Source organism: Erythranthe guttata, chromosome 10, assembly GCF_056151865.1.
Source record: "Erythranthe guttata isolate IM_541 chromosome 10, IM_541, whole genome shotgun sequence".
NCBI lineage: Eukaryota > Viridiplantae > Streptophyta > Magnoliopsida > Lamiales > Phrymaceae > Erythranthe > Erythranthe guttata.
In genome coordinates, this window is record NC_142542.1 from 944,384 (window position 1) to 963,093 (window position 18,710).

General features: G+C 34.9%; 1 protein-coding gene across 2 annotated transcripts; it reads left to right on the forward strand.

The window, feature by feature from the left end:
- The first annotated feature begins 15 nt into the window (after positions 1-15).
- On the forward strand, positions 16-17,957 carry RUS5 (root UVB sensitive protein (Protein of unknown function, DUF647)). 2 transcript variants are annotated; one of them, XM_088823699.1, is made up of 16 exons: positions 85-311; positions 416-475; positions 703-860; positions 1,762-1,862; positions 2,288-2,358; positions 2,498-2,544; positions 2,628-2,706; positions 2,790-2,862; positions 3,090-3,179; positions 3,425-3,484; positions 3,584-3,697; positions 3,785-3,845; positions 3,925-4,043; positions 4,337-4,429; positions 4,509-4,755; positions 17,078-17,957. In XM_088823699.1, the coding sequence occupies exons 1-15, from the start codon at positions 175-177 to the stop codon at positions 4,743-4,745; spliced, it is 1,500 nt and encodes a 499-aa protein (XP_088679825.1). In that variant the 5' UTR covers positions 85-174; the 3' UTR covers positions 4,746-4,755; positions 17,078-17,957. The 2 variants fall into 2 exon arrangements, with proteins under 2 accessions (XP_012832161.2, XP_088679825.1); XM_012976707.2 differs by lacking the exon at positions 17,078-17,957 and having other exon boundaries at positions 16-311; positions 4,509-4,926.
- Positions 17,958-18,710: the final 753 nt, after the last annotated feature.

The window sequence follows — 18,710 nt, forward strand, 5'->3', positions numbered from 1 at the left end:
ATTTGTAAATACTTAAAAGAATAGTCATTGAAAATAAAAAAAGTTGGTTGCGAATAAAATAAAGATAATAATAAAGATCCAATAAAATATGCTGGTACGAATATCACCTACACTCTCACATCTCCTCCAGACAAAATATGCTTGAACTCGAGCTAACAAAAATAAAAATCGAAAATGGCTTCCGCTGTGCGGTTATCCTGCCATAGCTTCAGCCGGAGGAATTCGATACCTGCTAGAGTTGACCGATTTCAGATTCTCTGCAATTCCTCGCCGCCGCATTCCGCCGGAGCAGATGACTCCCGATCCTTCAAGTATGAATAGTTTACTTGCCTTCGAATTATCAGCAACTGCTGTTTTCACTTTTCTGTTCATACTATGCGTAGTTTTCATTCAATTTGATACTGTTTGATTGAAGGGAGGAAAGTGAACCGCATCTGGTTTTGCTGGAAAAATACGGGAATGGCACTTCCAAGAGGTAATTAATGAAAAGTTTTACTGAGTTTAGGTTGTATTATTAACTTACTTATTATTAGTGATGTTAGATTTCACTAATCTCTCGTTCATGTGTAGTTTGCATAATATTATTCGCTATATATGTTCAGTTTGCATAAACCTGTTTATTTGTATCCTTCCTCTCTGCAGCAGTATTAGGGCATAGATAGTCAATTTTGACTTATATTGAACTGTTGCACTTTGATCCAGATATATTTTGGAAACTGATTCGCAAATTAGAATAGTACTCGAGAAACACTTGCCCGCAACTAATGTGTTGCAAAATTCGCGTGCGGTGGAAAACGACACGGACTTGTCTTGGCTTCCAAAAGTCATCAAGGATTTTGTTCTGCCTGCAGGCTTCCCAGGTATCTTGATATATATTATCCACTTTGGGGGTGTTTAAAAGATTTAGTAAGGTGTTTATAAAAAAAATTAGTAATAATTAATAATTTTAAATAACAAACAAGAATGAGATGCCACGGTCCTCTTATTTTGCATCAATTTTACGTTATTTCATTTGGCCATATTTGTTCTCCTTGGGATAAAAAAAGAAATTGCCCCAACGACAAAGTCCTAAATATAAGGGTGGTAATCGAGCTGAGCCAACTCGACAAAGACTCGAACTCAAGCTCGGATTTTCGAGCTTGAGCTTGAGCCCGAGCCCGAATTTTGTTCGACAACTCGCGAGCCGGCTCTTGGCTTCTTATTTATTTATTATTTTATATATTATACAATAATTTTTAATAATAATAATAATGACCTAATTATTTTTAAAGCTCGAGCCAGAAAATCTCAACTCGCCGAACTCAAGTACAAATAGTCGAGTTCGAGCCTTCTAAAACAGGCGAGTTTGGCTCGTTCACACTCCTATCTAAATAGACTACTTGTAGATACGAACTTGTTATCAAGTTGTAAAGATTTTTAAGAACTCTCTAAAACATCTCGATTATACTTATATTTTGTAATATAACTAGAATATGAAATGCTCTATAGAATAGCTCTCAACCGCAATATTAGATCAATCTAACAACTAGGGAGATGAAGTACTAGCTATATATATCAAAGTAAAATTTTATTTGTAAACCAATCAAACAAACTTATTACAAAATAAAACATTCATCACAATTGAAATAATGTTCGTTCATGGTTTTCAGTTCTCTTGAATTTGCAGTTCTAAATATGAAGTTGAAATAATGTTCGTTCATGGTTTTCAGTTCTCTTGAATAGTTTGCAGTCGTTTGAATTAGTTTCCAATTTATGATGCAGAGTCAGTTTCAGATGATTACTTGGAGTACATATTGCTTCAGTTTCCAACTAATGTTACAGGGTGGATATGTCATACTTTGGTGACGTCCAGTCTTTTAAAGGCACGTGAATCTAACTCTGGCCCTTAATTTAGCTTGTGTATGCTACTGTTGTTACATAGATGAAATCCAGCAAAATTACTCCCTGTAACGTATGATAAGTATTATAAAATTTTGCCATCACAACTTTTTACTCTTTACTAGAAGTCAACAAAGATGACATCCAACAAAATTACTCCCTGTCCTGTATGATAAGTATTATAAAATTTTGCCAGCACAACTTTTTACTCTTTATTAGAAGTCGTGGGAATATTTCAGAATTGGTTCTATTAACCTTCTGTTCATATAGAAACAGTTACGCATCCAACCATTTTGGGCCTATCCTTTTCAGTTTGTAACCAATATTTCGAGCATATCATAAGTTCCAACTCGCACCGGCAAAGGTAGAATTTAAAAGTTGGTTCTAAAATCTGGCAGTCTATATGCAGGCTGTTGGAGTAGGATCGTTTCCAGGAACTACAGCTGCAGCAACAGCTGCAGCTTCTGCTGCTGCCATTAGGTAATAGCTTGCATCCTTATTCAACTGTTTAGTTTGACATATCTTGCCCACCTATGGAAAAATCTGAGAAGTTGATGTACATTCTCTTAAACGCGGGCACTAAGCATATTTAAGTAGGGTCATCTTTGTTCGTCTGCAGATGGGTGTCAAAGGATGGCATTGGTGCAGTTGGGCGCTTAGTCATTGGTATGGCTATCTATTGCAAAATACAAGAAAACCAATCATATGAATGCTCAATTAATAGTTTTTATTTATTTAATTTATTGCAGGTGGAAGATTTGGTAATCTTTTTGACGACGATCCTAAACAATGGCGCTTGTATGCAGACTTCATTGGCAGCACCGGGAGGTTAGGCTCGTATTGTTCTTAAGGAAAAAATCGTGTTTGTAATTTGGTGTACTCTGTGATGAAAATATCATCTTCTGTTGCAGCATCTTTGATTTGAGTACCCAACTATATCCTGCTTATTTCTTGCCGTTGGCGTCACTAGGAAATCTTGCAAAGGTAAAGTTATTGAGTATATGCTCTCTCAAAACTGTCATTGGTTCATTATATTCCTATTCTGGAATTAAGGAACTGTGTTTCCATCGTGGATCCTAATCAATGGACTGAAAAATAGACAGCTCAAAACTGTGAAATAAATGTTTCTTGTAGTATCTTTAAGTACAGAACATTGTTAAAGATATATTTGGTTACGAGGGGTTTATCAACTGAATGTTCTATTTTTGCAGGCAGTTGGGAGGGGTCTCAGAGATCCTTCATTTCGAGTAATACAAAACCATTTTGCAATCTCCGGAAATTTGGGAGATGTATCTGCAAAGGTAGGCCATTCGACACTCTTCTCTATTGGTAACTTATGACTTACGTCATACCATGTAATTGTTTCTGAATGTTCCTCATTTCATAGTTTACTTTCTTAACTTCATTTTTAACGAGCTTTCATTTAATATATAAAATTTTCCTTGAGCATGTAATCAATTTATAATTACAGCTCATCGTAATATAACGTAATAATGTGCTTATTGTAAATAGTAATCTTACTGACTTTTGTTGTTGAAATTGGCAGGAGGAAGTTTGGGAAGTAGCCGCCCAGCTGGTCGGCCTTGGTTTAGGCATACTTGCTCTGGTACATTGATTATCTTCACTCTTAATTCCACTTTATCTGAACATAAATCTCGATTCATCTCAATTATTTTTTGATAGCTTAATCAGAAAAACAATTTAGGATACACCTGGTATTACGTCGTCATACACTGTTTTTGTATCGACATGGTTGGGTGTGCGTCTTCTTCACCTCTGGTTCCGCTATTTGTCCCTCTCAGTTCTGCGGTTTAACACGGTAACATGTGATGAAGTGTACTTTAAAAGATCGTAGTAATCCAATACAAGGAAACATCCTCGTTGTTAACTATTCATATTCTGACAGATAAATCTCAAGCGTGCTCGCATACTAGTGAACTCGCATGTTTTACACCAAAAGGTTCCTGGTAAGATTCTGTTCTTCAGTCGACTTGAGCATTTTTTGAGTATTTTGTTTGAATGGAATAAATAACATATTTTGATCAGGAATCAGTGACTGCAACAGGATGGAAAATGTTTTAGTGTGGGAAAGATTTCTTCGACCGAAAATTACTTTCGGTGTGCCCTTGGAAGAGATGGTTGCTGGCAAAAAACGTGGCTCTGTGGTACGACCTCATTTTCTTGATTCATGTTTTTCCTGAAATAATTTAGTATAAACATCACCCGATTTGAGTTGGAAACATTTACATATCTTTGTGCACGTGAATGTATTCGCAAAGACGAGGTGGATGAATTTAATATTATATTAAAAGACGAAAAGTGAGAATATGAGAGAATCAAAATAAAAAGTGAATGGATCTTTGTTTACATTCTTCTCTACGCATTGTCTATGTTCTGTGGATGTGTTTAAGGTCCTGTATCAAAGCTGGATTCAACTCTTTTATCTGTTTTTGAGTAGTTGAGGAGACTTGTTAAACTATATGCGGAGGAGAAGTATTTTCTTGTGGTGAACCAAACGCAAACGGAATTTGAGGTCTTTGTGTCATTCAAGGTATGAAATTGTCGAATAGCTGCCCTATCAAATATACACATATATGCATATACGAACTAAACTTGAATTCATGTTGTAGGAGGGAGCTACAAATGTTGCAGTGCTTCGAAGTGTGTGGCAATCGTATTGGCTCCATCAGAATCGAACCAGATCAGACGATGATGACGTATCGAGCCAGCTTGAGGGAAGCTTGATTGAATTGAAGGATAAATTTGATGATTTTTTGATACAAGTAAAAGAGAGTGGATGGGATACAGATCAGATGAATCTCAAGGTCCCAAAGGAAATCTCAATCCAGGAACATCTTACCCTCTAATCATTCCCTAGTTACTTCTTTAAATAATGTTTTACAGCATGACGGAAACAATAGAACTCGATAAAATTAATAATCTCGTTTAAATAATATTCTTTTTCGGTCTCGACTCAAGGACAACGTAAGTCGAGGACAACGTGCTAAAAGATATTTCGTTAAATTAATAAAATTTGGTTGGTCCCAACTGTATTAATATATAGATATCTAACTATACTATAATTCTGATGACGAAGCACTGAATTGGTTAAAAATAGAATTATACATGTCAATATTCTGGCTAGAATTCCGACTATTAAATTCGATTAAAATAATATCAAATATTGAGATGATGTTTTTTAGGGGTTTTTGTGCATACGTCTCCAACCAAACATCTTTAATTTATTATTCTTATGACCTATATATCTTTTTCACCAATAAGCTCATCCCTTTAATATTTATTATAAATAAAGAAAACATTCATATACATGCCAATATTACCCTCAATCATTTATACTCAATTCTTAATTGTAACCCAAATTTAACCAATTTTGTTCACAAAAATCCAATTTTGACCACAAAAATTTAATTTTAACTTTTTTTTTTTGAGGATACTCTAATATACTCCAATTACATCTTCAACTTAATTTAATCTCAATTTGACCCCAAATTTCATGAATTATTCAATTTTGACCCCAAATTTGCCGCCGGATTCTAGCATTGACTTTTCATTTTTTTTTCGGATTTTTTCGCCGGTTTCCGGCGTTGACTTTTTCTTTTTTCTTTTCTTCCGAATTTTTTCGCCGATTTCCGGCGTTGACTTTTTATAGTGTTTTTTAATTTTTTTTTTTATTTTTTTTTATTTTTTTTTTACGTCCGCCGCTAAACGTTGATCGTAATTGTGCTGTCACTGATAGTAAATTAACGTAATTATACTGTCAATGACAGTTAATTAATGTAATTGTACTGCCGTTGACAATACATTTATATAATTGTTCTGCCGTTGACAGTAAATTAACGTAATATTATTATTTTTTATTTTTTTTTATTTTTTTTGATTTGTTGACAAGTCAACGTAATTATATTACTGTCGTTGACAGTAAAATAACTGTAAACACAATAATATTACTGTCAACAACATCAATATTATTATCTTTTTGGGTTTTTTGTTTTGTTTGAGTTATTCACGGAGTAACGTAATAATATTACTGTCTATTATTGTAATATTACTGTAAACACAATAATATTACTGTGGTTGACAGTAATAATACTGTCGTTATAGTAATATTGCTTCAACCACATCAATATTATTATTTTGTTTGAATTTTTTTGCTTGTTTGAGTTATCACGGGGTAACGTAATAATATTACTGTCTGTTATTGTAATATTACTGTGGTTGACGGTAATATTAATGTTGTTATAGTAATATTACTGTCACTCACAATAATATTAATTCTTTTGGTTTTTTATTATGTTTACATTTGTTGAACGGTCAACATAGTAATATTACTATATTACACAATAATAATGAGTTTTGTTGTGTAATATTACTGTGCTAGAGATTAATATAGCAATATTACTGTGTTAAACTGTAATTTAGTAAAATACTCTATTGCACAATAATAATGAGTTTTGTTGTGTAATATTACTGTGCTAGAGATTAATATGGCAATATTACTGTGTTAAACTGTAATTTAGTTAATTTTACTGTGTTTAACAATAATATAGTTAATATTACTGTAAATCACAACAATATTGTTGTTTAAACGAAAAAAATGTTACAAAAAGAAAGAAAAAAAATTTAAAAGTCAACACCGGAATCCGGCGGGAATTTTTTTTTTAAAAAAAAATGTTTTGAAAATTTTTTTGGGTCAAAATTGAATAATTTGTGAAATTTAGGGTCAAATTGAGGTTAAATTATGTTAAGGTTGAAATTGGAGCATATTAAAGTATGAGGGTTATTTTAGTCCTTTACAAAAATCTGGACCATGTGTGGACTTATTGGTAAATGACTTGGATCTCTTTATGAATAAGTACCCATTGATGGACTTATTTGTAATCACCCATTTTTTTTAAACAAACTTGTCAATCTAATCTAAATAATTAGATTTTCTTATTTGGAAAAAGTAGAAGCAAGATGGGATCTAGATAAAATAATATGGTCACATAAAATAAAACGAAGAGAATAAATAATCATTGAAAGAAAAAAACTAATAAAATTAATATCGGGAAAGGTTGAAGAAAATGTAAAAAAATTATCGTGAAGCTGTAATGTGCAATTTGTTGTTCCCGATACATAAAACGGGTAGTGAATTTAGTAAATTGATTGAACAAATTAATTAGTGAAAATACGAAAAGATTATCTGCAATGAACGTAAATTTGCCGAGGCGAGTTGACTCTGTCCTTAAGACGAAATTTCCCCGCAACGGTGCTAACGGATTAAATGGAAATCGTCTCCCAAGATACAACGGCAAAACTTGGAATAGGAGCACTCCAAATCCCAAGTACGACGAACTGTACTTTGTGTAGAACTTTTCGAGAGAATCTGTGAAGGGTAGGCTTAATATGTAGTAGGCTTGTTTTGGATTGAAGTGAGGAATTGTGGGAAAGTTAGGGTCTATTTATAAGGTTCGAAAAGTAGTGTCCTTTGGAGCAAAAATGTACCTTTGTTTGAATGGTTGCACCATTTCAAAGGTACCTTTTGTTTGAATGGTTGCACCATTTCGAGTTGAGCCAATTGGGAGTGGTTGCACCATTTCGAGTTGAGCCGAATGGTTTGCATTGGTTCGGCCGCACCAATTCAGACCAGTCAGACCAATCGAGATGGGCTTCGAGTAATAAGAGCCTAACGGGTTAAAAGCCCATGACCTAATGTTTTTGGCCCGTCCCAATATTTTGATATATATACAGCTCAGTACTTCTCTACTTTTCCAATGTGGGATAACTCAAATCCCACTTTCCTTATATTTTGGACTAGTAATTTTTTCATTCACCACAAAATTGGTTCTAATCCAAAATTGATTTATATACTCAATTAGACCGTACAATAACATTGATAAAAAATTGTTCATGACTCAATTTTTAACCAATTTTCCCAACAATCCCCCACATGAATGAAAACGAGGGCGTCGATTCTCTCTAGAGTTCCCACGAATAGTATTGCATCGGGATAGGTAGCATATAGCTTTGAACCTTCCGTAGTGGAGTTACATCGGATTTACTAGGCTGAGTAGTGAACGCGATGTCTTGAACTGTCAGCCGTTCGTGTAAACCAAGACAATGCAACCCACACAATACTATTCTCACATTTCCTTAGTTCTCATGATTGTGTCCGTTTTGGCCATGGACACACATCTTGGATTCATAAGTGTTTGTCAATTCTTTTGAAGCGGCCCTCACTTCATACACTTACATAGGTGATCTCCTATTAAAGGTATCCTGCCAATACCTCACCTTTTGTTACAAGGTTTTGGAATCATTAGAAGCTTTCGCTTATCCTTTACCCTCTCTGCAGGTAGCACTATTATCTTTCGCGGGAATGAGTTAGGAATGAGTTCCTTAGTGCTCAACTGAACTTTCTTAGCTTAGTTGTCCCTTTTGAACCAGTTCTTGGGATCTCCAGTCAGCATGGTTGGGTTACCACCAAGATTGTCCTTAATTTATGGGTTTTAATCCCATTCCCCTAGATAGGCAATATGTTTGATCTCTTTAGTTGACTTTTAGTCGCGGATCCGCTAATAACCATTGATTTTCATAATCAATGTTATAATATTTCTTTTGAGATCAATTGCCTAATGGTCTTATGTGTACGAGTGTATCAATACTTGCCATTATACATGTCATTTGTGCCTTTAACGTAACCGATTGGTTATCACAGTTTATTCATAATTGTAGACACCGACTAAGTCCAACACGGAACATCCTCCAATAATTTTATGAAATTTATTCAACTTATTTTCTAACCTTATCTCAAGTTATACATTCGAATTCGTCCATGAATCGAGCTATTCAATTTTGTTTGAGGATTTCCAAGATACATAATCTTAGTGGACTCAAATATCCAATGTACTTTCCTAATACAATAAGATATTTTCTTTAATGTAATCCATTTAAAGGCGATACTTAGATTACCTAAGAACCTTTATAATATCATTGAATGATTATTTATTTTGGAATTACATATTTACTAGTTTGTAATTCATTATGCTGCCAAGCTATCCAAAAATATTTGTAATTGAACCATTGTTCATCATTATTTTTGGCAAGGTAAACACTTGGTATTTTAGACAACTAGATCAATTTTCTAGTAGTGTCTCAACATGAGACTTTCAATAAGACTATCTTTGTCTTAGTGACTTTAATCTATAAGATTACATCGTCTAGACCCTCGTCTTTTGACATCAAACATAATTTTATTTTTATTTTCAATATGTTCAAAATAATATCATGATCATTATCTCATGATTATAATGTCGTCTATGGACATACACTTCCCACTACTTTTAATATAAACACACTGGTCACACTCGTTATTACGAGAACTATTTGATAACACAATTTTATCAAATATTACTTTAGAATCACTTAACGAGTTTCAATATCTTGTTATAAATAATCAAGATTTTCCATAGCTATTTAATTTAGCTTAATTGGACCACCGTTTTAATTCTTCTTTTGAATAGTCCATTTAAACATTAATGGTTTACTACTTGGAAGAAGACAAACTAACTTCAAAGTACATTCTTCCAATGTAGACAATATTTCAATAATTGTCCTTTGTTCATTTTATAACTCATAAATTATAAAATCAAATCAAAATCAAACATATTGATTTTCTTTGTTATCTTGTTGTATCTTGGTTGTTCATCACTTTGATGATTTATCAATCACACATATTTTAACTTGGTTGTTCATCACTTTGATGATTTACCACTTAGACATTTATTAGTTCTCTTATTTAGAACTTATTTATTTTCTTATTTTACAAGAAAAATATAATGTAATTTGCATCAAGAATGACTATCTTATGCTTAAGTATTTTATCCACTTAACTATACTAGGCATTGTATATTAACTTAGGTACTTTTTTACCTTTGCCTAAACACCCCCACATTTCTAAATATTAATGTGGTTAGGTCGGAATATTTAATTTATGTGGTTAGGGCCTAAAGACCCCCACAAATTCTAGAGTATGTATTCTAGAATTTGTCAATATGATATCCATAAACCTTTTGCAAGAGTTTCAATACTCATTTTTTAATTCATTTGTCAAAGTTGCATTTTCCAACTTTCATTCAGATAGCATTTAAATGCTTTGAAATCCTTATTTTTATTTATCAATAAGGATACACAATGTAACAAAATACATTTCTTCTTTAGTTAGATAAATATACTGGATCACCAATATGATTTAATTACAAAAGAAATTGTATTTCAAGAAATCACAAAACGAGAAATCTTCTCAAGATACTTAAATCTTGTCAACAAATGAGATAGTAAGATTTCTTCCTTTTCCTCAAAAGATAAACTTCGTCAAGATACTTAAATCTTGTCAATAAACAAGAGAATATTAATCTCTTCAAATGGTGGTTGATCTCCACTATTCAACATTAAAGTTAGAATATATAAATTCTAATCTTAATCATTCATAATTTAGGATTGCATGTCCTAAACATGCTGTTCAAAATTCAGACAAATCCAACGATTTAATTCTACAAAACGAGCTGTTAAGTAAACTGCTCGAATTTTATTTCAACAAAACATCCATTGTTGTTAACAACTAGTTCGGATCTTTGAAAAATCAAAATCCGATCTCATCCATTCACATTGTAGATCATTATTTTGCAAATGTGATATCAAATCAAATCGAACCCAACGACTCGATCTTCTTTTATGTTCTTGAGACAAGAACTACTCATGTGCTCTCATGAATTGAGCTTCTCTTTCTTTCTATTTTATTTCAAATCATGCTTTTAATTAAACCGTAGTATGATTCATATATAAACATATGTACATTAATATTATAATAAACATAATATTTGACATGTGAGCACGTCTTTCATACTAGTTGATCATAGAAAGAAACAATATATCAAGCATATTATATCAACATATACATAGTATACACACGAGTATATAATAACATCAAATTTGAACATAATATTTCATGGCATAAATAAATTCATGTCCAACATAATAAATTGATAAACATTCTATAGCACGTAATCAATGCATGTCCATGCAATAACACAATTCTAAGGAATTATTATGGTTTACGCAAATAATAATAATATGTATAATAATATTCCTCTTACTAAGTAACTCATACTTAATATACGAGACAATAATAAAAACGTTAATAAGATCACGTACTCACATATTCGAAAATTAATCAATTGGACGGTTCCACATCAAATGAAAATTGGGAGAAAGTTAATCCCGTATCAAAACTATATGCAATTTATGAAAATAAATATTGCATTTTCATGAGAAACGTTATGCGGTTTATGATAAACCTATTAACACATACCATATCACTTTATTGCATTTAGGATAAAAATATTAATGTAGATACACAAACATAATGAATATTCATTAAGCAAATATATTGTATATAGTTTATTGTATATAGTTTACCATTCTTCCACATATTGAAATTAAACTATCATGCAATAATCCACCATTATATCATATATCATTATCAATTTATTGCACAAATAGATATCTTATAAAAAAAAAACGTACCCGATAAATTATATGTTCGTCAATTCAAACTTTGTGGGTAGCACCAAATCGTGTCAATATTATGGCAGTGCTGAATAATTTAATCATATCTCTTCCGTCTGAAGTCCGATTTTGTTGATTCAATATGATCCGAATAGCCAACAAAATTTTCTACAACTTTTATCTTTTACGTTTTCTGAGATTCGGACTGGGTCATGATCAAAATAAGCCTCGAAGTCGGAATAGGTGTGCTGTAAATTTGCACCTACAATGGAACCAAAAAAATATTAAATAATATTCATGAATCGAAAATATTATAAAACCTCATTATTGATCTTCGATTCAGTCTTCTTTCACCAAAATTTCGTGCATTGGACATTGGTGAGGCGTTAATATGCGACAAGTTGCATTGGTCACGAACGGTTGTATTTTTTCATGAAAAGGTGCATCGTCAGTTCTGCCACCCTTTCGTGTTTTCATCATAACTTCTTCGTACGATCTCCGATTTTGACGATTTAACACGTTCTGGAAAGCTAATTTGATTATCTACAACTTTTGTGAAATGTTAATTTGCCATATTCGGACTTTAACACCTTCGAAAATGGGAAAGAATGTGGACTTCATGTTCTGTCCGCAAAATGAACTTTCTTCCAATTGTATTTTGTAACTTCTTGATTTTTGGCAGACTATCTTCTTCTCCATCTCGTTTACCCACGTGTGCAGAAAACACAATTTACTAAATCACAAAAATTTCGTCTTAAGATTGTTGTTCCCGATACATAAAACGGGTAGTGAATTTAGTAAATTGGTTGAACAAATTAATTAGTGAAAATACGAAAAGATTATCTGCAATGAACGTAAATTTGCCGAGGCGAGTTGACTCTGTCCTTAAGACGAAATTTCCCCGCAACGGTGCTAACGGATTAAATGGAAATCGTCTCCCAAGATACAACGGCAAAACTTGGAATAGGAGCACTCCAAATCCCAAGTACGACGAACTGTACTTTGTGTAGAACTTTTCGAGAGAATCTGTGAAGGGTAGGCTTAATATGTAGTAGGCTTGTTTTGGATTGAAGTGAGGAATTGTGGGAAAGTTAGGGTCTATTTATAAGGTTCGAAAAGTAGTGTCCTTTGGAGCAAAAATGTACCTTTGTTTGAATGGTTGCACCATTTCAAAGGTACCTTTTGTTTGAATGGTTGCACCATTTCGAGTTGAGCCAATTGGGAGTGGTTGCACCATTTCGAGTTGAGCCGAATGGTTTGCATTGGTTCGGCCGCACCAATTCAGACCAGTCAGACCAATCGAGATGGGCTTCGAGTAATAAGAGCCTAACGGGTTAAAAGCCCATGACCTAATGTTTTTGGCCCGTCCCAATATTTTGATATATATACAGCTCAGTACTTCTCTACTTTTCCAATGTGGGATAACTCAAATCCCACTTTCCTTATATTTTGGACTAGTAATTTTTTCATTCACCACAAAATTGGTTCTAATCCAAAATTGATTTATATACTCAATTAGACCGTACAATAACATTGATAAAAAATTGTTCATGACTCAATTTTTAACCAATTTTCCCAACACAATTAACTATTTCTGGGATTTCATTCCACGAACAGTGGGCCGAGAATTGAATATGTTCATACTTAAAGAGGGGCGCATCATATGGTGGACATGGATAAAATTGTAAAATACTGATCCTTAGGCTTAACTTACCCATAGTTGGCACTAATCAATGACCAATCATCAGCTTTTGTTCATGACTGACGCGAATTGTCGACTGAGCCGTTGATTATTAAGTAATCAACGGTTCAGATCATATGAAAATATGTGCCCATCGTGAAGGACCAACGATTTTTTGTTAAATCTTTTCTCTCAGTACTATTTTATATACATACGTATACATACATCTGATCTATATGTATAGATATAGACATGGCCACGAGTCGGTTTTCGGCCCGGAACTGGTCCAAATTGGCCTTGACAAACCGGGCCAGTCCGTTGATCCGTGAACCGGCCTCGAAACCGTGAACCGGCCCGTGTCCCTCGGGCCGGTCCCGGTTCTTGAAATAGGTGAACTGTGAACCACCGGGCCGACCCGACGGTTCATCCGAAATAAAATAAATAAATTTAAAAAGCTAAAAAAGCTTAAAAAACTTGAACAGGCCCCGTGAACCCGGTCAAGTGAACCGGCTGTTGTTTGCTCTTTTTTTTTTAAACAAACTTGTCAATCTAATCTAAATAATTAGATTTTCTTATTTGGAAAAAGTAGAATCGATCTAGATAAAATAATATGGTCACATAAAATAAAACGAAGAGAATAAATAATTATTGAAAGAAAAAAACTAATAAAACTAATATCGAGAAAGGTTGAAGAAAATGTAAAAAAATTATCGTGAAGGTGTAATGTGCAATTAACCATTTCTGGGATTTCATTCCACGAACAGTGGGCGGAGAATTAAATATGTTCATACTTAAAGAGGGGGCCATCATATGGTGAACATGTATAAAATTGTAAAATACTGATCCTTAGCTTAACTTACCCCAAGTTGCACCAACCAATGACCAATCATCAGCTCTTGTTCATGACTGATGCGGATTGTCGACTGAGCCGTTGATTATTAAGTAATCAACGCTTCACATCGTATGAAATTATGTGCCGATCGTGAAGGACCCCAACGGTTTTTTGTTAAATCTTTTCTCTCAGTATTATTTTATATACATACGTATACATACATCTGATCTATATGTATAGATATAGACATGGCCATGAGCCGGTTTTTGGTCCGGAACCGGTCCAAATTGGCCCTGACAAATCGGACCAGTCCGTTGACCGGTGAACCGGTCCCGGTACCGTGAACCGGCCCGTGTTCCTCGGGCCGGTCCCGATTCTTGAAATAGGTGAACTGTGAACAGCCGGGCTAATTCGGCGGTTCATCCGAAATAAAAAAAAAATTAAAAAGCTGAAAAAGCTTAAAAAACTTGAACCGACCCCGTGAACCCGGTCCAGTGAACCGGTCGTTATTCGTTTTTTTTTAATTCCCTCCCCCCCCCCATTTTTTTCCGATAAATACCCTCACACCCCATTTTTTCCTATAAAATTAAGTTCAAGTCATTTTATTTATTTTCTTTTGTCTTTTTTCATATTTAAAAGTAATTCTTTTAATTTATTTATCCATCAAGTATTTTCAATATATATATATATATATATATATATATATATATATATATATATATATATATATATATATATATATATATATATATATATATATATATATATATATATTTTCGGGCCGACCCAGAACCAAAGTGAACCGGTGGGCCGATCCGACCAGCCGAACCGTGTGCCGGACGGGCCGGTTTCAATTCCGGAAAAAATGAACCGTGAACCAGAGTGAACTGGCCCAGAACCGGCCCAAACCGGCCCATGGTCGTGTCTATATAACCCAACAACACACGCAAGCAACACACGCATTTTCACTTTTTAATTTATGTTTGTTTAATTTCAGTTTTAATAGAGAGAAAGAAATGCCGAACCACCCGCTCAGAAACTGGGCACGCCGTCATCCACTACTACCGGCTATCGCTCGGTCGCCTGAGGAAGCAATCCATCTGCCTTAAGAAGCCATCCCTCCGCATGTGCCTTCTATTGATGATTTTCCTCCACTTGTTCGTGCTCGTGATGCTGTCCTTTCGTCTGCGCCTGCTCGTGACGCTGTCTCTCCGCCGCCACCTGTTCGTGATGTTGTCCCTCCGTCTGCTCCTGTTCGTGATGCTGTCCCTTTGCCTGCGCCTACTCGTAGTATTGTCCATCCGTCGCCACCAGTTCGTGACGCTGTCGCTCCGCCGCCACTTGTTCGTGATGTTGTCCCTCCGCCTGCTTCTGTTCGTGATTATTAGCGTATGTATTACGTATATATTATAATTATTATTTATTATATTTACCTTGTGTAATAGGTTATTTTTTGTAATAAGTTAGGGTTTCATACATGTAACTATATATATGATTAATATACGTAAGAGACATAATTCTCTTTTTCTCCAACTCTATTTCTCCTATATGGTATCATACACCAGGTTAACCTAGCCGTCACCACCACCCTTCCCTTCTCAGTCGTCGCCTCTATCCTTCTCCATGGCGCGCGACCCGAGTCAATTTCTGCCGATGAATGGCAGCACGCCGACTATCTCCTCCAATCTTGGATCTGCGGCACCATCTCCGATGATTTGTCCAGCGTGGTTCTCTCCAAAACATCCACCGCCAGTGATTAGGACCGGAAATTGAGCCGGGCCTAACCGAAGCCCAATGGCTCGGCCCGATTATATTTGAGTCGAGCCTACTTTTTAGTGGGCCGGGCCGAGTTTGAGCCATTTTACTAAACTCGATTTATTTATGAGTCGAGTTTGAGCTTACCATGGCTCAACCCGAATAAGGCCCGACCGATTAGTATAATAATAAAATATATAATATATTTATTATTTTAATACTATGACTCAACATACAAGTTATGACCGTGTAAGATTATTTGATTTTGCGAAGAAAAAAGTCAAAATAAAAGGAATTAAATAGTGACAGTGGCAATAAGTTAAATATGAATCAAATGCAACATATCACCGAGATTTGAGAATATAAAATGTTTCCAATAATAAGAGTTACTAATCTTTTTTTACTTGTTTCGGTTTTATTTTCAAGTTTTCCAATAACTTTTAAAGATCGTCTAGGGTTTTTTTTTTTTTTTAATTGGCTTCAATGGAGGTAAATCGTGTTCATCACTTATTTTTATAAAAAAAATTTACTCATTACAATTATATAGTAATGGGCCCTGATATAAACCCGAAACCCAAAAAAATACATGAGCCGAACTTGAGCCTATTCTAATGAGGCCCGATGACATGTGAGCTTGAACCTATAACGAGGCCCGATAGTATGTGAGCTTGAGCCGACCCAAGCTCGGCTCACATAGCCCGATTGCCAGCCCTACCAGTGATCTCTGGACCGCCATCTCTTCTCTCTTCACCGATAAGAAAGATTATCGGGCCATTCAACTTGAAGAGAAATTCAAGTCCCTCGAGAAAGGCACTCTCTCCATTCACGATTATTGTCAAATAATCAAAACCACGGCGGACAGCTTGGCCGATGTCGGAAATTCAATCTCCGACAAACAACTCGTCGTACAAACCCTACACGGCCTTCCGAAAAATTACGGGACCGTCGCCAATCTCATCTCCTTTCAGAATCCCCTTCTGAATTTTCTACAGATTCGATCGCTTCTTCAGATGGAAGAAACAAGACTTGCTGAACCTGAGCAGACCACTGCTGTTTTCTACGCCTCCAACGCGAACTGTCCATCCAACAGTTGCAATAGTTTCTGCAACAGTTCCCGCGGAGGTGGTTCTTCGCGCTATCAGCGTGGGGGTATCCAACCGACGCGGAGGACGCGGCACTAATCGTCACCCCATGCAGCACTACGGCCACCATAGTGCTCATAGCGCATCTCAGCCCTGGCGCGCACCTTACCGATAACAATCGTTTCCGTCAATTCTAGGACCCGCTCCAAATACACCGGGCCACCCGTCCACTCCAGCGGCTCAAGCCTACTTTCCTGGACCACCAGCACAATACACCGACAGTATTAAGCATTTTCTCTTGAAATGTGTTTATTTTGCAGGGGCTACGTATTGGTCGAGAAGTTATGCATTGGTAGTTACTTTGTTGCGGGATAATATTGTTGGTCTCCGGTAAATTTAGTTCTTAATTACTGTTCTTCATTTAGCACGTTTTTTTCTTCTCCCAATTTTGTCATGGTTTCTTTTTGTCGGCGGATCTTGTTAGTTGATCAGGTTTTCGCTTGAGATCATTGTCTTCCTTTCTTAAATTCATAGATGTATAGATCACTTTTCAAATATTTAAGTGCTAGATCATAAGAAAATATAAATTGTAGTAGGTCCCTGCTAAATTTTGTTCTTGTTACATGGATACATTGGATGGACTTGTGTTGTTCATTGGTCTCAACCATGGGTTTGTGCTTAAGGGAGATGAATTCCCGGAGTTAAAACCCGATTCCATCTATTTTACGGACACATATTCCCCACCGGATTTGCTTGAAAATACGTACGGTGGGCACGATGTTCGCATTTTCAACTATAAAGATGGTACGTTTTCGCCGTCCTATTATCCATGTGATTACGAGAGCATACAAAGGATTGAACCTTCGCCTATGTGGTTCACTCCAAACCACCACCACCCCGATTTAAAATAAAACCTTAATTAGTTTTTTTTCTTTCTTTTTCGTGTTTGTTGATGATGGACTTATTAGCTTAGCTAGGTTGTTATTTGGATTCCGTTAGAACTTGTGTTTGCTTGAATTATTGTTTTTCGAGCTCGTCGTTCAATTTATTTGACTTATTAGAATCGGCAATATTTCTCACTTTTGGCCTGATTTTGGAGAGAGTGAAACAAAAACCAATTGTGTTACCACTTACCAGTTCATTTATTTATACTATTTACTCATGCAACATCATATTATATAGTCGTATGTATATATTTATCGACCAACAAATATTGTGTTATTATTCGATTTTCGATAGATTTCTACGTGATCATGTTGAGAGACTTTTTAACATTTAGGAGGCAGGCAAAGTGTTGAATAGCCGGCACGAGCATTTACGTTTACCCATCAATAATTCAATACACACAAAACAATTGTGGGTAAAATTTAATTAATTAATTAATTAATTTCACACATTTATTATAGGAATTTTAAATTGTGAAGAACAAGTTCAATCAATAATTGAAGATCAGCCCACCCTCCGATTTCAGCTAGCTTTTAAAACAAGCATTCCCATGTTTGGAAGCTGGACACTGTCGGTGAAAATCCACACGGCGTCGTATTTGATTTAGTGAGAATAAATAATTTTATTAAAATCCAATTAATTAATCAATGATTTAATATTAACAACCAAACAAGTCCTATAAAAAGAGTAAATTGCAAAAACTATCCCTGTGTAATCCTTAATTGCTACAAAAGTCCCTATGTTATAAAAATTAGCAAAAACCCCCCTATATATTTTTTTTATTAGCTCACCGCACCTATTGTTATTTTAGTCATTGACCAGGGATGAAAAGATAAATATACCCTTGTTAATAGCATACAATTTGAATTATTATATAATTGAGGCCAAATTGTAATTTTACTAAATTTCTGAAACTTAATTAGGTGATTGAATTGTAATTTTCCAAAATACTATTAAACCTAGATTGAAA